At 33.2% G+C, this 26,708-nt stretch overlaps 1 protein-coding gene and 2 long non-coding RNA genes across 8 annotated transcripts; 1 reads left to right on the forward strand and 2 right to left on the reverse strand.

Moving 5' to 3' along the window:
* Positions 1–11,498: 11,498 nt before the first annotated feature.
* Positions 11,499–11,990, forward strand: LOC104728685 (uncharacterized). The gene is made up of 2 exons (XR_015570472.1): positions 11,499–11,580; positions 11,661–11,990. It is a non-coding gene; the product is annotated as an uncharacterized LOC104728685 (long non-coding RNA).
* Positions 11,991–17,985: 5,995 nt separating this feature from the next.
* LOC104725303 (uncharacterized) lies at positions 17,986–21,129 on the reverse strand. Of its 6 annotated transcripts, none has more exons than XR_002033831.2 (5): positions 20,857–21,086; positions 20,542–20,603; positions 20,137–20,365; positions 18,462–18,558; positions 17,986–18,180 (listed from the first exon to the last, which is right to left on the reverse strand). It is a non-coding gene; the product is annotated as an uncharacterized LOC104725303 (long non-coding RNA). The 6 variants fall into 6 exon arrangements; XR_015573006.1 differs by having other exon boundaries at positions 18,462–18,561; XR_757869.3 differs by having other exon boundaries at positions 20,542–20,610.
* A 1,266-nt stretch (positions 21,130–22,395) lies between these two features.
* Positions 22,396–23,886, reverse strand: LOC104725304 (thiohydroximate-O-sulfate sulfur/sulfate-lyase (nitrile-forming) NSP5). Its single transcript, XM_010443936.3, has 2 exons — positions 23,614–23,886; positions 22,396–23,530 (listed from the first exon to the last, which is right to left on the reverse strand). The coding sequence occupies exons 1-2, from the start codon at positions 23,641–23,643 to the stop codon at positions 22,580–22,582; spliced, it is 981 nt and encodes a 326-aa protein (XP_010442238.2). The 5' UTR covers positions 23,644–23,886; the 3' UTR covers positions 22,396–22,579.
* Between the last annotated feature and the right edge of the window lie 2,822 nt (positions 23,887–26,708).

Below are 26,708 nucleotides of genomic sequence, written 5' to 3' on the forward strand. Positions count from 1 at the left end.
TTTGTTTTTTCTCAATCCCATATTTATAAATAATTATAGCATGTACACGTACTTTAAATACAATCCAATCGAAAATTCATACACCCTTGAAAAACTAGACCGTTGTCATAGTGATTTGATAACATGGAGCATGTTCGTTTCATGGCCGCAAGTACCTACGATTGCGACAACCACAACTATTATGGTTCGTTTGATTGTTGCAGGTACCTGCGACGTAACGCAGCAGCAAACACATCTTCTCATTTTAAACGTCGATTAGATACGGCGATTAAAAAAATTGTGTTTGCCGTTGCCGCAGTCGCCTGCGTCAATAAAACGAACATGCCCAATTGATACCTCGTACGTTTAGATACCAATTCATGGTAAATCTTGGTCACTGAGATTAGATTATTTGACCCATCAACCACACTAGTATAGATTCCAAAACTTACTATAGAAGTATGTGGATTCGATAAAATATTACTCCTTCTGTCCCATAAAAATTGATGTTTTGGGATATTTTTTTGTTTCACAAAGATTGATGTTTTGTAAACTTTAAGAAGTAATCATTGAAAATATTTAAAATTTTGAATTGTTATTGGTTTAAAATTAAATAATATTTCTTTAGTAAAAAAAATATATTTAAATTCAGTAATCATTGTTTTCTTAAAATGTGTAAAAAGTTCTAAACATCAATCTATAACACAGAAAGTAAAACGTAGTTATTATTATTATTATTATTATTATTATTATTATTATTATTATTATTATTGTTGTTGTTAAAGAAGCGTAGTTATTTCGTGTCAGTGTACAAAGATAACAATATCACATACTATATTAATTATGTCCAGTTAGCTGTTTCTATACTTCTTGCTTGCGGGCAAGTTTTAGATTTTTGATAATAACGCATTAGAAAATACCATTATGCGTTCTTATCAATTAGAGTATTTACCTTTCTTCAACGTTTATGTGTTATGGTGTGATTGATTAATTCTATTTTCTTTTGATAAATCATAGAAATTCCAGATCTTCGATTCATAATTTCTACTGATGTTCGGACCAGCCGTCGTTACGATTGGTCAATTTCTTTCACCTGAACATAATAAACAGATTTTTTTTTTCTTCAGAAAATAGTGTTAAAAAGTAAAAAAAACCAGCACAAAACCAATACCAAAGAATAATTTAAAATAAAATTAAAATCTACAGAAAAACCAAACGATTAAAAATTAGAACCCAAAAACCCAAAACAAAAAAAAACACGTTGCCAATCGATCGAAAGTACTGTTTGGAGCTTTTCCAAAAATATTTTCATAAATATCTTAACTCTTCTTTACATGAAAAATGCATTCAACTGCGTGATCACTCTCAAACATTATTGCACGTATAACAACAATACTGTCTAACAATATAAAAATTTGGTGTTAGTCTATTTTAGTGGACGAAAATGCTAGCAAAGCCTACACACCATTTACACCTAATAATTATATATAATTAGATTTTAAGGAAATCAAAAGTTGTAAATTTATTGGGAGTATAACTAACGGATATATTGATAGATATATAATAGTATAAAATATGCATGTGAACATCTATATCTATAGGCAGAGAGAAAAGTTGTGACTTGTGAATGGGAATCGAGGTGAAGTGAGGAAGTGTCCAAGGGAAAGACTCCACGAGAGAGAACTGCAAATCCGATGCTCTTCCAATTTCGTTTTTCTATTTTGCCTTTATCATTTTTTTTAATAACTACATATCTAAAAATTATGTATATAAAGACACTTAAAAAAACAAAATAAAATGCAAATAAAAAAGGAACAAGACACTATAATTTGCAAATTTATTTTCACTTTTTTTTTTTATCTTCTTTTTCTTTGTAGTGAAAAGAAAAATGGTGTATTAGGATTAAAAACACCTGAAAAGTTACACTTATATTGATATTTGTACCTTCTTTTTTTGGTGCAAACATATTGATATTTGTACATTATATTATAAATATGTAGAATACATATGCGTGCCTTGGTGTATGTAGTTATTACAGTTTATCTTCTCGAGGTTGTTCGTTCTTCTTGTTGTTTTTTGTATTTACCTTTTTTTTTTGAGTTCTTCCATATGTCTTCTTCATATTTCTCAGTCTTTCTTGTTTCAGGGCCGTTGTGCAATTTATCTATAGGGTATATACATGTTTGTATAATCACGTAGATCTAAAAGTAAAAACCCATTGCATGACGTAACAAGTAAACAAGACTTTAAATACTTAAAAAAAAAACTTTATACCAATTGTTATTTCGTTTTTTTCTTTTTCGTGATGCATGTTTCTATTATTCATCGGAAGAGTTCTACCAATCCTAAGAAGAAACCGCATGATGCTGAATTTGAAAATCTTGCAAAAACATCTTATTGTTTAACACTAGACCATATGAAAGAATAAAAAAGGCGAGAGTAAGAGAAAGGGGGAAAATTATGTAAATTTTTTGTTCAATATATAAATTTTTTTTTTCTAAATAAAGGAGATATATGGTAATCATTTTAAAATGCAACTGGAACAACAAAGATACGGCAACACACTTGATCACCATTCAAATATTTTCTATTTTGCTCTAGTATATATAACCACAATTTTCTTTTGGTAATGTTGTCACTGTAAATGTGCTGTTGACCATATTAATGTCTTTACTTTTAAAAAAATTATTTAATTTTAAAAATTTATATCAATTAGCTTTCATGATCAGCAATTTTTATTTTCGGAGACAGAACTCTACTCTAAATATTATACGATGATGGTCACTATGATATTTGTGACAATTGTGAGTGGTGGATCAAGTATGAAGTATGTATCAATTTATTCATGGAATATATTTCTCATTCCACACAAAATATATATATATATATATATATATAAGTACTCGAAAATTAGAAAAGCATAATTTTGTATCATTTTCAGTGAACAATAGCCGTAGACTACCATCCAAATGAAGAGACAAACGAAAGACTGTCACCTAAACTCGAAAAAAAACTATAATTAAATTAAATAATGAAAAGAAAAGTAATTAACTAAAAAGTTTGATCTTGACGTCACATAAAATATTAATTCAAAATATAAAAAATAACCCAACATTATGCATTTATCAAACATAGTCATTAAGCAACTATTTAGTTGTCTTTTTTGGTATTGGATTTTCGCCAAATATAGCAAATCCAAAATTCGTTCTTAAAACTTATGTCGTCCTTAGCCTTCATTATATGTTATAATGTGCATTAATATGGTATATAAAATACCAATAAAATAGATTAAATAATTTGAATTTGAACTGTAATAAAATTATTGAAGAAGGGAAACTATATATATATATGTATGAAATGTTGACAAGAAGATGAAGTAAAAGAGAAAGGATTTTTTTTTTTTTTCTATAAGAGAAAGGATTTTGTTTTGTCATGTGGGTGTATAAACTATTTATTATATTATTAATAGTCTTATTTACAAACGTTAGTTTCCTAATTATGGAAATGCTGAATACATGAAATAACAAGAAGATAATTACGAAATATCATTCATATCATACTTGAGATGTTTTGATGCTATTTCATTTAGTTTCTTTCAGATATCCACTTACTCTTTCGACGACTAGCGTTTGTACTTTGTAACAAGATTGACATGTGCGGCATCAAATTGGTCAACCTTATATAATTATCGTATTGACTCTGGTTTTATCAATATAATTTTGATTTTCCTGAAAAATGGGTAGGGGATACAATGAACATTGTATTTTATTTTATTTAAGAAAATAACACTAACGTCTCGGTCTCTCTCTTCGTTTTGCAAGATTTATTCATTTGAGACAGAAATCAGGATGAAGACAAAACTCGTAAAAATTAACTAAATAACGATTTTGGTTTTGTTTAACTTTGTTGAGATATCTACCGTCGTGTTGAATTGAAGGTCAACCATGCTACGAGATGATGGAGATTACAAGCAACAAAGCATCCGATGTTTGTATATATTAATTTAGATTTTTGAAACTTATGTACTTTTATTTTTTAACTTATGTACTTATGTTTAAGTATACCTCTATATCTATATAAATATATGTATTGTAACTTGACTATTAATAGTCTCCGACGACAATTGTTCTACACTCTCTTCTTCTTCTTCTTTTTTTTTTTTTTTTTTTTTTTTACATCAAACACTCCATTATATTAGATTAAAGTGGAGCCAAACAAACCAATAAACTTACACAGAAGGAAAAGTAAACTACAAATATTGTTCTTAAAATATACAACAAACAAACTTTAGAGCTTGACTTGAAACCATGAAAATAACAAAATAAATAAGGGGGACAACAAGTCCTAAAGATAAAGAGTTTTCACACAATCTGAGGCCACTCGTGGTGATAGATGACCGACCAATGCCGCATGACCGACTACACTCTCTTCTACATGTACATAATTCTACTACATAGATTCCGGTTTTAAAAATCCCAGCCTATCATTGATTATACCTCATAAAATTGTTAGATTCATCATTTCCGACTCGATTAACGACTAATCTTCATGTAGCATCAATTATTTAATTATGTTTGTCTAGTTAGATTATAATTCGTCTAATCTGATTACTTTTCGTTTAATTTTTTGTAAACCAATTATTTTTGGAACCAAATATAAATCAAATATTTTTTTGTTATTTAGACATTTAAATTAAGAGTTTGTGATGTTTTACAATAACTAATGTACAAATTTTTAATAAAAATCATAAAATTTTATTTTAAATTATGTTTTTATGTGTTTATCATATATAGAATTATACATATATTTAATACTATTTATTTTATTTTATTATTAACTTAATAAAATAAATTTAAAATTAGTTTTTGATTAATTCCCATTTAATCTCTGACTTTCTCGTTAGACGCTAGGCCCATCCCAACCGCCCGATTTGCACATAGCGAATTTTAAAACAGGACCTAAGAAAATCTTTGATAGAATAAGAAATATGAGCATTCAAGATCATGAACATCTATCACTTAAGAAACAAGATATATATATAAAATATAGAAGAAATGTTTGTTAGTATAACTTAGAAAACTTATTTATCGATTTAAAAGATGCTAAGTCGTTTGTTATACTAATATATAAATATATATATATATATATATATATTATTTCGGAAGGATGACATTATTTTAAAATATATAAGTGAATATTAGTTTTTGACTATTTATTTTCTTGCTGAGAAGCTTCTATATAACTATTCTATTTTGAAGAATCTAAAATACCACTTTACATAAAAGATTAGTTTATTGTATAAATATGGTTAAACAAGATTCCTTTTAAGTGATCAGTTTTGCGTCTACTATAACAAATTTGTAAAATAACCTAGGATGTAACCTAAGCAATTTCTAAAATAAAGGAAAAGAAAAAAAAAACAGTAAAAGGGATACAATGTCAATTTAAGGAACTGGTATCCAATGTCTAACTTAGTTCCAAATCAACCAGCTAGACTTTCTGATAAAAATACATATAACATATTCTTTATCTCAATATAATAAGAATTTACCAAAGACGCATGCACAGAGCACAAGGCGAAAGATTTGGTCAGCCCTAAACGCTAAAACAAGTAAAAACAGCGAAGAAATTAAAGAAGAATGACACATTTGGGCCAGCCTTCCATCAAATCTTTGATACGTATAGTATCGATACAGCTCATGTACATTATTTGTAAATGAATACAATAATTAAATTAAAAATTACGTAATAAGGATTTAGTAAATGATTAGAGGAGTAAAGAAGGTTAAGAGGAGGGATAATGAGATAAAAGCTCAAGTACAATGATAAAGAAAACAAAGAAGAAAAAGGGTGAACACAAACATACCTTCCAATATACAAACAAAGACTGCCATATTTGTCCTAATCCCCATTTCACCTTCACGTATACATACATACACATAACACATATTCAGGATTAGTTGTATATATACTCATTTGTTCAAACATACTTGTCATTTTCAAAAGTACTTAGTGTCAAAGGCGAGATTGAGAGCTCGGTTCAGCCTCACGAGGTCATGCATGCCGAAATTACTGTCATCACTCATCAGTTGTGGTTGTGGACGTCTGTTTTCAATTCTAAAAAATCGTTACGTTATATATATATATATATATATATATATATTTGAAAATATTATATAATTGATTAAATCTCTCTTTCTTTTTCTTTTTTTTTTCAAGAAGTTGATTACAGTTCTGGTTTTGGTTTTAGTCCAGACCAGCCAGATGTGTAAAAACATATAACTAATAATTATTAAGCAAAAAAAAAAAAAAACAGGATATGCCGTAACTCTAGCCAAACGGACTGACCAAACCGACCCTAAACTTTGAACTGAAAAGCCCGTCGGACTCTCGGTCTTCAGTAACATATTGCAATGTATCACCGTATGCTAACTACTACGACTCTGCTAAGTGCTAACCACAGGAGGTAGATGTTGTCATAAACGACTCGCCACATCCGCATTGCCCTTGGGAATTAGGATTGATGAATACAAATTCTGATCTGCAATTAACATAAACATGGTTAAATTATATCGAGAAGAGTATTAAAAACAGACTTTGCGTTTGTAAATGTGACAGAGGTCCAAACCTGAGTTTATCATCTACAAAATCTATCTTGGTTCCAATCACCATGCATTAAGGCCTTAGGTTCAATAAGTATTCTCACACCTTTCTCCTCCACCAGCTCATCAAATTTCCCTTTCTCATCTGAAAAAATCACTCACAAAGAAACGTGTATATATAAACAAAGGCTCAACCGCTCAAGTCAAGACACACGATCGATCAACAATACGCAACTTTGACCGAGATAATATAGAAAAAATGTGCATTAGCTGATATATATAGGAAGATAGAGATTTCAGTACATCATAACACCTTGAACCATATATTGATACTCATGTACGCAGCTTTGTTGGCTAGTCTAGTACTTCTGCCCATTCAGTCATGCAGATATGAACAAAAAAATTGACTACCAAATCTCTAGCCAAAGGTCCATTTGCAAAAATTGTCAACAACACAGCTCAAAACGGCATCACTTTGCAAAAAGGCCTCAAGCCCAACTCAAAGCATTCAGTGTCCAAGCCCACATGTGATACAAAAACATTGCAACGGTCACCTGCAGCAAGAGACAAAAACATAGGAGTTGCAGATGAGTAAGACATTGATTCGAGGTTGCCGGTGTAGAGGTAGGGACTTGTTGTTGAATTTGTTCAGTTCCTTCTGCTGCAAAGTATTGATGTTGAGTCTGGTGTGTGGTTGATTCACCTATCTGATCTTGTGGTGGACCTGCGACTTGCGCTTTGTTTAGTGTTACAGGGGATGCACACAACCAAGCATCAATTAGTGGTGTAGCAGGAGTAGATTGATCATCAACGTATGTGTCAGAACAGGGGAATGACTCTTCGTCAAAGATAACATGCCGACTTATGTACACACGACCTGTAGGTGGATAAAAACATCGATATCCCTTGTATTTTTCAGTATAGCCAAGAAAAACACATTTCAGAGATTTTGGATCAAACTTGTTGCGAGCATAAGCCCTTAGAGTGGGAAAGCAGGCACAACCAAAGGTTCTCAAGGCAGAGTAGTTTGGAGCCTTGGCAAAGAGAACTTCATAAGGACTTTTGTGGCTTGGAAGAGCTGTTGTTGGCAGCAGATTACTTAAAAAGTTTGCAGTGAAGAATGATTCGACCCAAAATCTTTGTGGAACTTTGCTTTGAAACAGAAGAGTGAGACCATTCTCTGTAATTTGTCTATGCTTTCTCTCGGCTAAACCATTTTGTTCAGGCGTGTGAGGACATGAAATATACTGTTGTATTCCAGAAGTTTGCAAGTGTTGTAAGAATTGGTGACTTATGAATTCTCCCCCTCCATCACACTGAAAAATCCCAATCTTTGCTTGAAGTAGGTTCTCAACAAAGCTTTGAAACTTGATGAAAATGGAATAAAAATCTGACTTTCTCATTAAGGGATAAAACCAACAGAATCTTGAGTAATGATCGATGGAGATTACATAGAATCGAAAACCTTGAACTGAAGGAACAGGAGCTGGACCCCAGAGATCACAATGTATCCTCTCAAGGGGTCTAGTTGAACTAAAAACAGAAGGAGAAAATGGCAATTTAGTACTCTTCCCAAGTCGACATGATTCACACACCTTGTTGGTACTCTTCGTTATTTGAATTGCCTTATTAGAAGATAGAAGCTGGAGAACTGTGGGATTCAGATGTCCTAAGCGTCTATGCCAAACTTCATCACTTGTGGAGATTTGTCTGGTAGAGTAGTACATCTGATACTTGTGATTCTCCATCAGATAGAGCCCTTCACTTGTTCATACCATTGTCAGGATTTTTTGAGTTGCTTTGTCCTTTACAACAACACCATCATCATCAAAAGTGAAAGAACAGGGATAATCTTTGGTTAACTTTGATACAGATAATAAAGATTTGGCAATATCTGGGCACACTAACACATCCTTCAAAGGAAGATTACCTGATGTAGAGGGAAGTTTAGACGAACCAATGTGAGTTATAGGCAGAAAATTACCATCACTGGCCATCACTGTGTCTGAACCATAGTATGGTTGTGCTTGTTGCAGGCGCTGAGTGGAATTTGTAATGTGAGCCGTCTCACCAGTATCCGGGTGCCAACCAGTCTCATCAGTAACATCAGTGATGTGTAACGCAGCTAGAGCAGAAGCGACAGCTCCTTGTTGTTCATAGTTGTCATCGTATTTGTGCCAACAGTCAAGAGCTTGATGACCTTTCTTTCCGCAAATCTGACAGGTAGGTTTTTCAGCAACAGATGAACCTGAGCTTCCAGAGCTGAACTGTTGATGAAATCCACGTCCTCGAGTGGAGAAGCTTCCTCGTCCTCGATTTCGTCCTCCTCTGCCACGAGACTGTCCACGACCTCTGTTGGTGGTGTAGAAAGCCAGATGCGGTGAGACTTCTGAAGGTGTGACATAGCTTTGAAGCCTGTCATCATAGCCTTGTAGACGATGCAGAATGTCTTCATAAGGTGGTTCAGGAACAACATCCAAAGAAGACTCAAGCGAGGTTATCAGAGGCTCATATTCACGAGTGAGACCATGAATCGTGAAGACATTTTTGAGATCTCGTAGATATTCATCCATGGTTTTCCCTTCTTTTGAAATGCCATGGAGACGCCTCTGAAGTTGCAGAACTCGGGATGACGAAGTGCGGTTGTAATGACCGGCAAGGTTAGTCCACACATCATGAGAGGTTGTGGATCCGACCACCACACTAAGGATATCTTCAGACAACGAACCAAGAAGCCATGCCATAACAACTTGATCCGAGCGACGCCATGCTTCATAATCTGGGTTTGGAGCTATGACGTTTTGTTCTTCGTTGTTACGGATGGTGATGGTACTCGCCGGTGCAGTAGCAGTCCCTGTGACAAAGCCCAGAAGTCCTTGCCCGGAGAGAAAAGACTCGAACTGGGATTTCCACAGGATGTAGTTGCGTTCTATAAGTTTGACGGTGACACAATTTGAAATGTTTAAAGTAGGATAGGAATAGAGCTCCATGGCTCTGATACTATGGAGCTCTATTCCTAGATATTTTTACAAAATCTCTAGCCAAAGGTCCATTTGAATGGTTAAGATTCAAAATTGGTGTCATTGTTCCACCGACTCCAAGTTTGAGTGGGAGTGTCAACAACACAGCTCAAAACGGCATCACTTTGCAAAAAGGCCTCAAGCCCAACTCAAAGCATTCAGTGTCCAAGCCCACATGTGATACAAAAACATTGCAACGGTCACCTGCAGCAAGAGACAAAAACAGAGAAGTTGCAGAGAGTACAACCTTATCATCAAACAGTATGGAGGTCAAAGTCAGTAACCAATTTGATGCTCTACGAAGCTACAGCGAAACTGCTTAAAAGAGTACAGCTCAGCAATCAAAGAGACACTAGGTTAAAATCCTTGTAATCTATAAATAAGAAAAGAGGTTGTAATCTCAAAATAAGTTGAAAGGGAAATAAAACTTTATCCTTCAATTACTTTCAAACATGACGACATATTTGTGAAGAAACAAGATGGTACGCACCTACCAACAAGTTTGAGAACAGAAATAAGTTACATATCTAATATACTGTAAACTAAATAGCACTTGAAACAGAGCAATACATACATACTTATCAATGAGCTAAAAACAAGAGTACTGGATAAACCTGCGGCAAAACATCTGGAAACCTTAAGAGAACATATGCATTCAGCTAAAGTGATCCTGAATTCATAAGACAAGAACACATCCACAGAATCATTGACTCTATAACTAGATAGAACATAACACATAGCAACCATTGATGAGCCCTTAGAACATAGCAATGCATCCATTGAATGTAAACTAGATAGCACTTAGAACATAGCCAGTTTTTTCACATCAATGAAACGTGTGGAGAAGATCTAAAGACCTCAAAGCATACAGCTGTAGTGTCCCTTTAGTTATTTTGTCAAATAAAACAAGAAACATCCACAGAATCATCATTGACTCTATAAGTAGATAGAACTTATACATAGCAATCATCAATGAGCCAAAAAACATCATAAAAGACTCGGACTATAGCCCGTCAATTCCTTACCGGGTCGGATCTATCCACTTCAGTTTTGTTTAGAGTTTGGTGAATTTGGAGCTCTTTCAGCGACTTTGTTTATTTGATGATCCTGTGTATATTCCTCCTATAAAGTTCCTCACTTTAGTTAATTAATTGGGTTCTACAAACCAATGTTATTTTCCATCTTTGTTCCTCGAAATGGCGAATTTCTTTTAGATGATATTATAGTTCTGCGTATTGTTGTTATTTGCAGGAAGTTTACTCATTGGAGGAAAGTGTTTCTCTGAAACGAAAGGTTCATGAGAACTGAATATTTGTCTAGTACTGATTTGTTTCTTAAAGAGCCTTCGGTTTTTCCCGATGACTCGCACTTGGATGCTCATCGTGCGGTTGCTTATATCGACAAGTTTGCTAGATTTTCCTGGATATTTGAAAGTCTCCTCTGCCTCTTTGCTTAGTGGTTAACTTAGTTTTCTTCTTTGAGTTATTCAGGGAAACAGAGAGTTTGCAACACAAGGAAGATATGCCGAGTTCTATCATGAACCCGTTACAGGTTTGATAGGGTTGCTATTATCTTTATAGTAGCTGCTGGTTGCTGGAGTGGATCTCTCATGCCTGAACTGCTTAAAGACTGCAACATTTCGCTGATGAAATTGTTGGGTTTGACACTGAAGCTGATGAGTTTGTCATCCGCTGCATATGGGAGCGTGCAGCAGAATTCTTCCCCAAGTTAAGAGATATTTTCCTCGAAGATATCATCCGTAACAGGAAAGTGAGAGTCGGGTTGCGTCCTTACAGTAAGTCTCTTGCTTCTATTGCTTCAAAGGTACTTGAAACCGGTGTTTCGAATGATCACAAAACCTGAACGTACTTGTCTTTTAATTGATGATATTGCCTGATGGGAAGCCAGTGATTGGATCCGTGCCCGGACTACAAAACCTGTACTTGGTAGCAGGTAATGAAGGAGGAGGACTTTCCATGGTAATTAAGATTCATAATAATGTTCTTAAACCTTTCTAAAGTACATGATCATGATTCCCGGTTTTCTTGAACTAGTTTAGGCTCTAGGAACAGCGGAAGTGGTATCGGACATGGTACTGGGGAAACCGTCACAGGTAGCTAGTTCAACGTTTGGGGTTGGAGGACGTTGTTGCTGAGGAAATAGACGCAGTTCAGTTTAGTTAAGGGACTGAATCTTCTTAAGCATTGTTGTTGCTGAATGGTCTCTCAAAGGGAGTGGTGTCTAAATGTTTTTTGCAGTAGTGTTTGTCTCAGGCATTCTTGTCCATGCATGGTCTTGTATCGTTTCGTTTTCTATGTTTGTTTATAATTTTGCGTTTGTAGTTTCACTAGACGATGATGAGGATTTACAACCACCGATTTATAAGCAATTTAATTTATCTGTGTGTTCATAAGTTGATAATAGCTTTAAATTTCATCTACAGCTAAACCCGAAATGAAATTGAAGCTACGTTGCCACCGTTAGCCCATATATGAGAAATAAAAAGGAGGGTGTTTTAGTGTGTGTACCTGAATCATCCCAGGATAGTGTCTACCAGGCCAGGGAGTAACACTTGACTCTGCCAACGTAAGACAAAAGGATATATGATATTAACTCTTAAGTTTCTCAGATATAACCATAAGATAACACAAGAAAAGGCTATTTAAGCAATTCTAGTAGTCCAAGTGACCTTAAATGCCCGTCTCTCTTTGAGAATAGTAAGGCTGGATCTCGTCCTTCAAGTATTATCTAAGAAGTCTTGGTTCAATGTTGAATTTCTTGAAAGGAAACCCATTTCCTTTGCAAACTCAGCTGTTTCAGAAAGGGATTCAAAAGTTAGCATAGCTGAATGGTCTTCTGAACCACATCACGCATATTTATTTACTGGATTAAGAGAACCAAGTTTGCTGTTACAAGAAGAGGCCCTTTCATTTAGTCCACCATATTAACAAACACATCCACGGGAGCTAGCTGTAATTGTACCAAAACATGATCATATATATTTACAATAAAAAATAATAATCAAAACATGTGTTATTCTATCTTGAGGCATATGTAAGGTAAGTTAGACTAACCTTAGTGACATTGTCCATAGCCAAAAACAAAATTTCTAACTTGTTTGCATATTCCATTTTTTTTTAAGAGTTTGGAGAGGTTCTTTATCCTTTTCTCCTCGTTCATGGCTTCTTCTACCTTCAACCTTTAATATCCATTCATATAATATGCAAACAAATTAGAAATTTTGATTTTGAACTTTTCATTGCTTCACACAATTGATATGTTTTTGAACTTTTCTCCTCGTTCATGGCTTCTTCTACCTTCAACCTTTAATATCCATTCATATAATATGCAAACAAGTTAGAAATTTTGTTTTTGAACTTTTCATTGCTTCACACAATTGATATGGGACAAGACCTTTGGTTAGGGAGCCTTTTGTTTTGCAGACAATTTCTTCTACTCTTCTCCATTCATCTTCGCAACCTGTACTCACAATTCATCTGCACAACTTAGCTTCATGAGTTCAAATATAACAGAAAGAAAAGAGACTACAATAGTTGAATTTTACATTACTTACCGAAAAGCAGCACTTCTCTTGTTTGCATACATATATTATGTAGGCAAATATAGGTTGTTTCTGCTTCAAGGGATCCTACAGCATCCTAAAAACTGAGAATACTGTCAGCGTTTTTTTACCTGTTATTACTATTACTATAAAAACAGTTCTTGAGGTCAAAAGATACATGTATAAATGATTGTTGTGGACATTATCACCTCTGCTCGAGTCAACTCCAACCAGAGGTGTTGTCATAGAAGCTGTTACAATGCTTTGGAAACTATTGCCAAGATCTGCGCCAGCCCGGCCCTCAAGGTGTTGTAAATTCCGATAAGAGAAAAATCCGAAAGAGCAAATAGGCGTTGTCGATGTCTACTTTTGTTTTCGTCAAAGGAAATACAAAATGCAAGATATACCTTTTGTCGATATTCAGGGAATTACTTTCCCTCAAGGGATGGATCCCATGCTCTTAGAAATGAGAGATCTCAACCTAACAAAATTTCCAGACTCTTGTACAAGTTACCCTACCTTTTAATAGCTTGCTTCTGGTTATATAATTACTTGATTCGAAAACTTGAGTATAGTCTGTAAAAAATTTCAAACCAAATTTTTTGAAATTATACTAATCTAACGCAAGACCTTCAAATCATAATTTTGTATAGCACGTAGGCTTTGCTCTAAAAAAACAAGGATGAACAAAACTTCAGAGAGTAAATAAAATAAAAGATAGAAACTTATCTAATAGGACATAGATTGCTCCCTTGCATGCAAGTAGTGATTTTATCCATCTGCAAACTCATCATCCATCAAAATTTTCGAAGTCAACAAAGTTTGCAAATAATCATCCATCAAAATCTCATTCAGGATATAAGTCGATAAAGCTATGTTTTGTAGTATCTAAAACTAAAGGAATAGAATTATTTGATAGCAATATAACTTCCCATGCTTCAAAACTATATAGTTGAACAAAGCAATTCATCAGCACAACTTACCTTCAAGAGTTCAAACTACAGTAAGAAAAGAGACTATAACGATAATGTTAACACTTAATTTACCTCCAAAATGCTCTAGTTATCTTTTCGTAGAGCAGTAGTCTACTTGTTTGCATATACTAGGTAGGCAGACACAGGTTGTGTACGTAGGTTTCAAGCAGTCCTTTAGTTATCTAGACAACGAGAATGATGTCAGTTCTATTGCATTTTCATTACAACTGAAACAGCTGTCATGATCTAGGATTCATCACCTCGTCTTGGCATCTCTGTAACTCTAACCGCAGCTTCAACATTGGTATAGAGGCTGAACTTGAGAGATCGTACAATGATTTGGAAGCCATTCCACTGATCTGCAATCTACATCCTCCAAAAACACAAGGTTGAGTCAAATTCAAAGAGTAAAATTAACTACAAGATATAGAAACTTTATGGCCTCCAGGATTTTTCTGAACTCCAGCTTGTCCTCATTCTTTACTATGGTCAAACACAAGCAAGATGCTGCTTCTGGTGGACAATCTGTAACAAGACACAAAAAGAAGCAATCAAAGATTTCTTTTTATTGTTACCGCTCCCAGATCAACTACATGTTTTTATATTTATATAGTTAAGTAAATCCCTCAAAGTAAGTTATCATAGTTATTGCTCCCAATCGTGAATTCCCCCGTAAAAATGCAGTAAGGAACTTACAATGCGGGCAACCAGGCAACTAACTCAACTGAGTCCACATCATGAGCAATTACCACCAATTGCGCCTTGTTCTGCAATCAAGAAAACATAAATGCTTCAGAAAAGATCCTGCAGCTAGCTAACTAGATTACCCTTCAGGAGAAATGCAAAACCATCCTCGACCAATAAACTGATCCGTCCCTTTCCAAGATCCATCCACAAAACAGTGGTGACTGGTTCTATATCCACTGCTCACAACGATAGAAGTACCCGTAATACCAGGGATCGGCCGAGAGCTGGCCTGAGAAGAGGGTTCTAGAGATTCCTCCTGTGCCGAAAACCAAAGCTTGGCTTCCTCTTCCGCTACTTGTAAAATCGCTAAAGGATTTGAGTCTAAATTACTAAAATTTTTATCATTTCTAGCCTTCCAAATATACCAAAGAATCCACGGGAAAATATCCACCGAAGGAGACTGTTGAGATCTCCAGAATAAATGATCCATGTTTGCATAGATTGAATCCGAAGGGAAACAGCCTGAGGATGTCGGGAATGGGGATAAAGCCCACACCTGCCAAACCGGGGGACATAAGAAAAGGGCATGATTGATTGTCTCCTCCGTCACGCCACAACGTGCACACTCCAGATCACAACTCATACCACGACGCTGTAAATTAGTTGTAGTAGCCACACAACCCATAATAACTTGCCACAAAAAATGCCGAATTTTTGGTGGACACCGAAGCTGCCAAACGAATGCCTGTAATGGAATAATATTGGGACCAGAAACAGATAAAACAGCCTCCAGTTTCTGAGGCAAGGCCTTATATCCAGATTTAACGGTGTACAAGCCAGATTGTGTCAAGTGCCAACCCAGTCTATCCGGTGTGTTAAGTTTACGAATAGGTAAAGCAGAAATAGGGCTAACATCCTCCAGCTCGAAAGAGGCCGAAAGCAACGCCAGATTCTAGGAGTGCGAGCTCCTGTCAATAAAAGTTTCAACTCTAAGCGTAGGATCGACTGGCGATCCCGAACGCAATGCTGGTCTCGGAGATTGGGCAGGAATCCAGGGATAAGACCATACTAAAATGGAATCGCCAGATCCTACCCGTTTAATAAGTCTTTTGTTTACCAGAGATCGAGCAGACACCATACTCCGCCATCCATAAGACGATGAGTAGGATTTAATTGGATCCAAAGGATCGGAATGCCTGTAATATCAACCTTTGAAAACCTTTGCAAATAAAGAATCTGGAACTGTGATCAGTCGCCAGAGTTGCTTAGCCAGCAGCGCGGTGTTAAAATCATCCAAACACCGAAAGCCTAACCCCCATCCAACTTATCAACACATAAATTGTCCCAAGCTATCCAGTGTAACCCTCTTGTTTCCCCAGAAAAACTCCACCAAAAATTTGAGATCACACTAGTAAGTTTTCGTGTAACCGTTTTCGGAAGTCGAAAACAAAACATGACAAAGGTGGGAACGGCGGTGGCGACCGATTTGATTATGACCTCCTTCCCCCCCTAGACAGCAATCTAGCAGGCCAGTCACCTGCTCTCGTAAATTATAGTTTGTAATAGTGCGAACGGAAACAAATAAAAAAAAATCCAACGAACTAAGTAAAGATCCTTTTTATGTAGAAATAAATTTGATCTGCATTAGATTATAGTCCATCTATCCGCTGATAGTTTAGTCTGCTTCGTCTGCAACGTTCATTCAAAGTTTTAGCTGATCATCCCACGTCCAAAAGATGTGTTACAACAGTGTTCTCTCCAAAATTCTCACTATATATAGAAGCTTATGGCTTTGAACTTCTATTAAAATGTCACTAATAGCGTCTTTCTGATTTCTCTTTCTGTGTTAATTCAAGTTTCGTATCATAATTCTTGTTTTTTTTTATCTTAGAGGATTAAGATCTACCCATCTTTGTTAATATATATACTCAAATATAATAATATATTCTTAGTAACACCTACTAAGGAGCATCATTTCATTGACTACTCGTTAATCCTTATCATACTTGATTTCACATTCCACGTTGCTTTCGTCACAAGAATATTCCAACTAAGGAGCGTCATTTCATTGACTAATCTAGCTAGTTCTAACGAAACTATGTAAACTGTATTATATAATATTCTCATTGATGTTTTGAAATATTTTTTGTCTCACAAAGATTGATGTTTTGTAAACTTCAAGAAATAATTATTGAAAATATTTAAAATTTTGAATTGTTGTTGGTGTAAAATTAAATAATATCTCTTTAGTCAAAGAAAAAAATATATTTAAACTTAATAATCATTGTTTTCTTAAAATGTGTAAAAGATTCTATACATCAATCTTTTAGGGACAGAAAGAGTACAAAACAGAAATCAAACATTTGTTTATTATGTAACCAAAGCTAAAAGTTCTATCCTCTTTCACATAATCACTAGATTAGGACCCGCGGTATACCGCGGGACAAATTATTTATAACTAAAACATTTAAATTATAAATTGTATTTGTTGATTAAATATGTTATAGTTATATAATAATTATTAATTTTATGGTTTAAAGTTTAAACCATATACAATACTGCAATATAATTTATTTTTTACATAATATTTATTAATCAATTTAATTAGATATGTCTATTCTCGGATACTGATAGTGTTAACAAAATAATGAAATGATGTTTTACCCTTTAACACCAAATTAATGATATTTTAAATTTATATAAATATCGACAAAACCCGTCATGCTATATAACTCTGTCCCGAGATATTTTAACTCGCACTATATAATCTTAATTTTTAATATTTATTTTTTAGTATTATAAATATTAGATTGAGTTGATATGTTATAGGTTATAACCATTTACATTTTATAAGATTGACGCTTCTTGTAAAATTTAAATATTTATAATACTTCGAATTCTTAAAATGGTTGAGTATTTCTCATATTTGAAGTTTCGTAAAAGTTTAAATATATTATTAATATTTTAAAGATCTTTTAACTTATTTTAAAAGTTGAAATATTTAAAATATTTAAACTTCTTACAAAGTTTAAATATTTATAATATTTGAAACTTCATAAACGTTTAAATATTATAAATATTTTTAACATTTTTGCTGTAAATAGTTGCTTAAAATTGAAAAAATTGGTTGAACAAAACTCCGTTGAATAATATTCAACTCATTCATCTCCAAAATAGTCGTTGAATCTATATTATTATTTTCACAGCATTTTTCTGAAGAAAGCTTTGAATTCAGACTTATTTACAGACAATACCATTGTAATTAATATAAATAAAAAAATTAAAAAACAAAACCCAGCTTCGTTGGCCGAAAATATGGAAACTATATTACTTCTTCACTTCCTTCGCCGTGTTTTCTGCAAATTCAACAATCAATCATAACAATTTATATTATTTTGATATCAATCTTCAAAGATATCGCAACCATAACATCCCCTAATACTCCTAAACATCCGCAAATTACTGAACGTGATCTGCTAGATCCTATCAGCAGAAAAAACTAAACTTCCCAACAATAGAGAATCCTGTATATTCTTTCTTCTTTATACGCAATCATAACAATCCCCAATTGCAGACTATATAAACACAGTCTCACCAATGATAGAATCAAAACAAACAAAGCTAAATAAATTCATACCTAAAACAATGGCAGGCTTTCCTCCGAGACATTCGTCCATACAAGACCGCATGGAGAATGTAGGTCAAAGTCCTTCATAATTGGCACCAATATACAGCTGCTACAGGAGAAACACTTGAACTCATTTTGGCTGACGAGACTGTGAGTATCATTTTCATATGGTCTATTCTTTTCATAACTTTCTCTACCCTCACTACTTTATATTATATATTATAGATGGTTTCCGGTAATCAATGGTGCGGGAAGGGCCGAAATTGTTATGTCATCGCTTAATGCTTCTTATCTTTGGGATCATTGTAAAGTCCTAAAGTTAACTAAGAACATGCGTCTGCTCTCCAATGATTTGAGTGTTACTGAAGCTAAGGACATCAAAGAGTTTTCAGATTGGCTATTAGCTGTTGGAGATGGTAGGATTTCTGAACCTAATGATGGTGAGGCTATGATTGATATTCCCAATGAATTTCTTATTACAGAAGCAGATAATCAAATACATGCAATTAGCATGGAGATTTATGGCAATCCAGCATCTTGGAAAGATGAAGAAGATCCCAACTTCTTTCAGAGAAGAGCCATTTTAGCACCAACAAACGATGATGTGAACACAATCAATCAATATATGCTAGAGATGCTAGTGTTCGTATATGTTATTATATCATCTAGTGTTGTTAAATATTGATTGTCTTTTAACTCGTGTTCTAATTAATGACAGCTGAGGAGAGACTTTATTTGAGTGCTGATAGCATTGATCCTACTGATTCAGATTCACTTTCCAATCCTGTGATTACACCTGATTTCTTAAATAGCATCAAGATATCTGGGTTGCCTCATCATAATTTGCGTTCGAAAATTGGAGCTCCGATTATGCTGCTTCGTAACATCGATCCTAAGGGTGGGCTATGTAATGGAACAAGACTTCAAATAACACAAATGGCTAATCATGTTCTGGAAGCGAGAGTAGTAATCACAGTGTGATAGAGCAGGTGATATTGTTTTGATTCCTAAAATTGATTTGACTCCATCAGATACCAAGTTGCCTTTCAAAATGCGTCGCAGACAGTTTCCACTTTCTGTTGCATTCGCCATGACTGTAAATAAAAGTCAAGACCAATCGCTAGAGAAGGTGGGACATTATTTGCCAAAACATGTGTTCTCCCATGGTCAGCTATATGTTGCTTTATCTAGAGTTACTTCTAAGAAGGGATTGAAGATTTTGATTGTCAACAAAAAAGGCAAGATAGAAAGACAGACCACTAATGTGGTTTTCAAAGAGGTGTTTCAGAATAAAGACATTAGTTGCCCAAATTTGAAAGAGTTGGAAGGTATGTAACCTCTTTCATTTCAGAACTTTACAGTATTGTACCATTAGAAGTTTATTGATGGTGAAATAAATATTTATATTTTTTGTAGATGGCTAATTTGGAAGGAGGTTAGCTGAAGATACTGGGTTGAATAATTTATTGTTAGTTAGCATCGTAACTCTTGCCACAAAAACTTTTTGGTTTTCTTTCTATTTTTATGCAAGAAATTGAAAACTTAGTATTAAGTTGAAACTACTTCATTCTGACTTTTTAATTTGAAGACGCCAAATTCATAAACTAAGCATGTTAAACAAAAGAACATCTCACACCAACTGATGCAGAGAATATATATCAGTAATATCTATCTATAAACATACCTCTTAATCTGGTGTGAATTTGTGTGTAGAAACAAGTCCCGTATCTGATGCAAGAACATTACCAATGTTGTCTTTGAATTTAACATACACAACAAATAGTTTTAAAAGTAAGTTTTATCATATATTAAGCAGAATGGCCAGATTCAATTTATAAGAAAGGCTGGAATAGATTCTTATCTTATCTGGCAAAACTTCTACATACTTCTTCATTGATATTCAGGTCGCAAACCTGAACATAGACATATGCAAGTGCCTGTTAATATACTCATTAGGAACATTATAAGGCTGCTACTATAGAGAATCCTTCTAAACTTCTTATTAAGAAAGTATGTTCTTTTGTTTGGAAACCAAACTGACCTTAATGCATCTAAAAAAGAAATAAAAAGGAAAATTCACTTATCTTACACTATAGACGATTAAGGAAACCAATTTCAGGAAATCTGTTACTGAGGATCGACATATAAAACCTGCAAACTAGACAAAGATCCGCCAGATTTATAGAAGTTTTTGAATAAAACACAGAACGCAGTTGGAGTAATAAGAAGAAGAAGAATTCTAAAATTTCCTAAGTTAAACAATATTCAATCCTACCTAAGCAAAATTCCCAAAACCCGATTTTGGAAAACAGAAAATTGATTGCATCAAATTCCATAATAGCAGACCGAAAGACTCATAAAACAAACCCAAAGAGTCGCAAATCAATTATTGATCAAGAAATACCTTCGTCACTTAATAATTCCGGAGATTATGACCAAGGAAATCTCATCGGACACTGTATGGACTTTAATCGTTTTGATCGGGAATAAAACGAAATTTATAACGACATCTGGATAGACAAAAAATGAGGTGGTGGTGTTCTGAAAAAGCAGAGAAATAACCATACAGACAAAGACGACGAGAGAGAGAGAGAGAGAGTGAGAGAACATGGGTCAGAATATTATTTTTGTTATGTCCTGGGCCACACAATTTTAGACTCATTAATATTTGATGGTCAATTTGTGTTTTTCTTAATGAGCCTCTACAGATCCAATGTGATTTTTGTTTTTTTTATAAAAAAAACATAGATTTTATAACTTATACACTAACATTACAAGGAAACATTGTTTTGCTGATGCATACAAATGTCTAGAGAATTGTAGATAATCTACTCCAATCAAAATTAAAAATTTAAATTATACAGTCATTATACATAAACGCCAAGAACAAGAAACTGTATGTCACAAATTAACAAATTTTACTAATTTCAAGATTATACATTATACAATCTTACATTTCTTAATTTTAAAAAATTAAGCCATTTTTAGAGAAAATCATTATATAATTGGCCCGCGGTATACCGCGGTTTAAAATCTAGTAAGTTGAACATTTTTGCTGTAAGATTATTTTATTTATTCAACTTTTTAAGTTGAACGGACTGAATAGTTCTTTCTAACATTTTCAACCTTTTCAATGCAAATGGTGAAAATTGATTGAATAATTTTATTCAACCTGTTCAATCTCTTCAATCGTGCAACCATTTGCACCCTTTATAAAGTTTAACTTTTTAAAAAAATATTTATAATATTTATACTTTTTATAAAATATAAAATATTTATGATATTTAACTTTTTAAAAATTTTAAAAATTTATAATATTTAACTTTTTAAAAATCTTTAAAATAAAAAACCGAAATAAACCAAATAAAAGTTTTTAAAGTTTGAATGCATGATAAATCAAGTTTTCTACTCAATTGTATTATGAATCATTTTGGTTTCTTTTATAGTATGACTCTGAACTATTGCCCAATTTTTTTAGGCGATGTGGGATATTTTACCCGTATTTTTTTTATTCATCTATTGAGTAATATATGTACATTTTTTAAAATTTGTATTACATCATATGCAGTAAAAATCACAATATTTTTATTAATTAAATGCATTATAGAATAATTTAAGATAATTTAAATATAAATTCAAATAAAAATAAAAGGGAATCATATATTTATTTTTGAATGAGGTAGAAAGATTTCCTTATTTTTTAAAATCTTACTTATAATTAATTTTGAAATTTTTGGTAACTAATATTAAAGTCAATGCATTAAATGTAAAAACTTTCCAAAAAGTATTTTTGCTGCAAAAATACTAGTATAGATACTATCCCAAGTCCTAATGTATCAAAACGATGATCAATTGTTACACGCAATTGAAGCATAGTGATAGGAATGTTGCAAATGTCTCACCATGGTGGTGTTACAGTTTTTGAGAAAGAGACTCGACAAGCTTTTTCTTAAATCACCAAACTTGATAAAATATTTGGAACAGGTAGCAAATTTTTCAACACACATAGCTCCTTCATCTTAGACACTTACTTAGAAGTTACATATCATCAACACATAAACTCCTTAAAACAACAACACACACAGACACAAAGTAGTTTACAAACGAAAAGACACAAAGGTAACTCATTAATTGACACTAAGATGAGAGAAACCCCAAAACACCAAATCATCAAGCCGCTCATTGGTCGGACAATTCCCACCATGAACTAACAGACCTTCCTCACCATCCTTAACCGCTGCAGTAAACGCACACCACCCGCGTTGGCTCGGCTTCTCCTCCTCTTTCCCACAGACAATCCTCTCCCACACTAACGTCTCTGTATCAAGCTTGTAAAGCTCTCCACTCATCTTCCCAGCTCCCATATGCATAAGCTCATGCGGCTCTTCCTCCCCACCATATATAACAATGTATTTCCCGTAAGAAACCGCCGGAAACACGCTTCTCGCCGACGGTACATCCCCGGTGGTCTCCACAGCAGTCCATTTCTCACTAGCCAGATCAAAACAATGAATATCACCCAATTCATTACCATCAAACCCAAACAAAACCCAAATTTTCCCTTCCACAACCACAAGCCCCGGTGCTCCTCTTCCTTTACAAGCTTCCCCAGCATCAGGATACTCAACCCACTTCTGATCAACAACATCGTAAGCGTGAAGCGTGTTCACACGTCCCTTAGCAGTAACACCACCAAAGACATAAACTTTACGATCATCACAAGCCATTGAATGGTAGCTACGACCAGGGAGCCCTTCTTCAACAGGAGATAACATTTTCCACTCATTAGTCACAGTGTCATAAGAATACAAACCGTTGTACTTCCGCTGATCATCACGGCCACCGTAGACGTAGATCGTTGTACCGATCGTGACCGTGGAGACTCCAAAACAGGGGAAAGGGGCTTCCCCTGTCGCAGGAGCTATAGACCATTCTTGACTCTGGATATCGAAAACGTAAAGATCGTTGTCGATATGGATCGTCGGCTTCAGCTCACCGCCGAAACAGTAAACTTTGTTCCCAACGACGGTCATGGCGTGTGAGCTTCTCGGTCCAGGACCAGCTCCCTTTTGACTCACCTGATCAACATAATCAAGATCAGATTTTTTCAAGAATCGAAGCCCTTAATTATATTTTGAAGATTGAAAGATTCGATTTTTACCTTGACCCATTTGTTCTCCACCGGACACATTTTTTCTTTGTTCTTCACACCAAAAAAGATTATCTTTAAGAAACTCTGATAGATCAAAATTCAATGGCTATGGTTTGTTCTTGATATTGCGTGTAGACTTTACTTATATAGGCAAATGTGGTGTCACGGGACCACGATGCATTAATTAAAATATACAAAGCAAATTAAGATATCTCTTACGAACCCTTCGAATGTTGGAAAAGAAAAATAAAATGGAGATACGTTACCATTTTTAATTGTGGCAGTTTACCAAAAAATAATATGATTGTTATTTGGTTCCGTATTAAGAAAAAAAATCTTCACTAAATTATTAAATTTGGTCACTTTTTTATATATATTAGTTGTCATAGTTATCGACTTAAATAAATATTAACAAAGATATTTTAAGAAAAAAAAATTAAAATGGTAAACAAAATCAATCAAACTATTCTTCACTTACCATTCCAGATAATAAAAGGAAAAACTCGTAAATATCATATCTACAAATTTTATTGCAAAAAAAAAATTATTATTCATTTAATGTTTTAAAATTATTATCAAAAGCTTTAGTTTAAAATAAATACTATGAACATAAAAAATTGTGATATTTTTCGAATATGATGCTTTTGATTAGTTTTGAAAAATTGCCTCTAGTATTATGGTTTTTCCGTGCATTTTTTAACAATATTTTGTAAGATATATTATTATTATTATTATTATTATTATTAGGGATATTTTTAAAAATATCTTTTTTCATATATTTTCTTAAAAATATCTGTCTATGTTGATTATTTTTAAAAATATTATTTTTTATATACAAAATGACCAAATTATCCTTTATTTGTGTGACAGCAGAATGTACAGTTATCAAAATCAAAAAATTTCCCATCAAAAAATAAAAGAATCTCGCCAAAAAATGAAAAAATTTATCACCAAAAATTCTTATTTCTGTTAAAATAAAAAAAATTCCGACAAAATCGAAAAATTTTCCTGCCTAAAAAATAAAAATATTTTACGTTAAAATTACGAAATTGGATTTTTTCTCCAAATTTTTTGAAATTTATACCTTGTAAAAACTTTTTAAAATGATTTACAAAGTTTTTAAAACTTTTTAAAAGGTTTTGAAAAGGTTTAAAAGGTTAAAAAACCTTATAAATGCTTTTATAAAGTTGTAAACCTTTAAAAAAACTTTATAAAAAATTGTAAATCTTTTTGACAGAAAAATATGTTGGAATCTTTTTGGCGGGAAAATTTTGTTTTTCATTTTATTGATTAAAATATTTTTATGTAAGAATAAAATAATCATTAAAAATTAAAGAAGTGTAAAAATAAAATTAATCAAAAAATAAGTATTTTTGAAAAATAATATATAAAAAAAAGATATTTCTAATAAATTCTCGTATTATTATGCGTCTTGAGTATGTTATGAATAATTGAATAGAGGTGTAACTGTAGAAGACGATACGAAATCCACGGGTGGATCCGTGGATTATTACGTGTACACGTGGCGGTGCTTATCTTTATGATTTATGAATTCCCTTTAGCGCAGAGGGTCACATGCGACTTTTTAATTATTCAGAAACAAAAGAAAAAAAATAAGAGAGAGAAGAGAAGGCTGAAAACCTTAAGGTCAAAACTGAAAAGTAAAAAAAAAACAGAAAAAAATGAGAGATGCACGTAGACAACAATTGGAATCTGGTGAATAATGCAGGCTACATTAATGTAAGTAACCTAAAGGTTCCGACCCAATGTGGCAGTTTCATGTACTGGGTTAGTACTAGCACTATGTTACGGGATTGGTTTTTTTTTTTTATCATATTTTTTTGTTTTGTTTTTCTCAATTTATAATTTAATTTGGATTCAATCATAAATTTTTGATAATTTCAATAATATTTTTTATTAATATTATTTACATTATCATATGATACTTGAGTTTTTTATTTCATAAATTTAGTTTATGAATAGATTTAAAATTTTATTATCAAATAAGTTTAGGGATTACAAACTATTAGTTCTTGATTTGTGTCTTATTCACAAACTTTTTAGAACATTAAGACATATTACTCTTTGATGTCTACATTTTAAATGTTCTTGATGGATCTCTTAGAGTACTTTAGGTTTAGGCACTTCAACCTTTGTCTCATAAATCTGACATAAACCAAAGATGAAACTTTTAAAACTTACTAAGATCGAAAGAAAAATAAAAAATGATAATTTTCACATAGAAAGTTCTGGAAGTAGTAGTAAGTAATTTGTATTGTACTAAACCTTGAAAAAGAAAACTTTCTGGTCCAAAGCAGCAATTTGTTCAATATCATCTTCATTTAAAGCCTAAGTCAACAAAGAAGAGGTGAGTCAATTTACACAAACACTAATATTTCTTCTTGAAGCAACCCTAAAAGCTTGAATAAAAACGACATCTTTACCTCGATTGGACCTACGATTCTAAAATAAATTGATGAACTTTGTCATGTCCAAGTTGTTTTTTTGTGATTTTTTTAATCTTTTGTATATAAGATGACAATTGTGTGGTTAGGGAGGGACTTACCTGAGAAATTGATATCTCTATGTCTCTCTTCTCTTCTTCCTTGTTCTTCACATTACTATGCGTCTCTCTCTCTATTCTATCTTTTCAAATTTCTTCTATATCCTAATTTTTAACCTTGCCTCTTCTTCCAAAGAGTTCTCGATAACCGGAGAATTTGATTGCAGAATCTGTAGATTTTGATGAAATTCTTGTTCGAATTAATCAAAAGTGAATTTGGTGAGATTGCTTTGCCTCTTTAACAATGACCTATGCTTCTCCCATGTCTCTTGCCGCATGAGTCGTGTGTTTTCTTCTCTTTCTGTTTGTTTCATCGAAGGCAAAACTTTGTGACGATTCTTTTGTTTCTTCTCTCTAACTGAATTCAAAAGCAGTCTTATAGTGTGAAAGAGAAGAACAAACAATTAGAGTTTTCGTGTTTTTTTTAAGCAGTCTTATATGAATTGGTTTTTATTATTCTTTTTTATGTTATATATGTATATATTTTTCATAAATTAATATCATAATTAATTAAATTTTTGATAAATTTTATTATTATTTG

The sequence above is a fragment of the Camelina sativa genome, chromosome 11, assembly GCF_030686135.1.
Source record: "Camelina sativa cultivar CO46 ecotype springtype chromosome 11, ASM3068613v1".
NCBI lineage: Eukaryota > Viridiplantae > Streptophyta > Magnoliopsida > Brassicales > Brassicaceae > Camelina > Camelina sativa.

Excerpts from the sequence above, each read along its gene's own strand:
- LOC104725304 (XM_010443936.3), bottom strand. The coding sequence starts at position 23,643 with ATGTGTCCGGTGGAGAACAAATGGGTCAAG. Across the intron at positions 23,531-23,613 it reads TGGAGAACAAATGGGTCAAG|GTGAGTCAAAAGGGAGCTGG; the intron begins GTAAAAATCGAA and ends TATGTTGATCAG.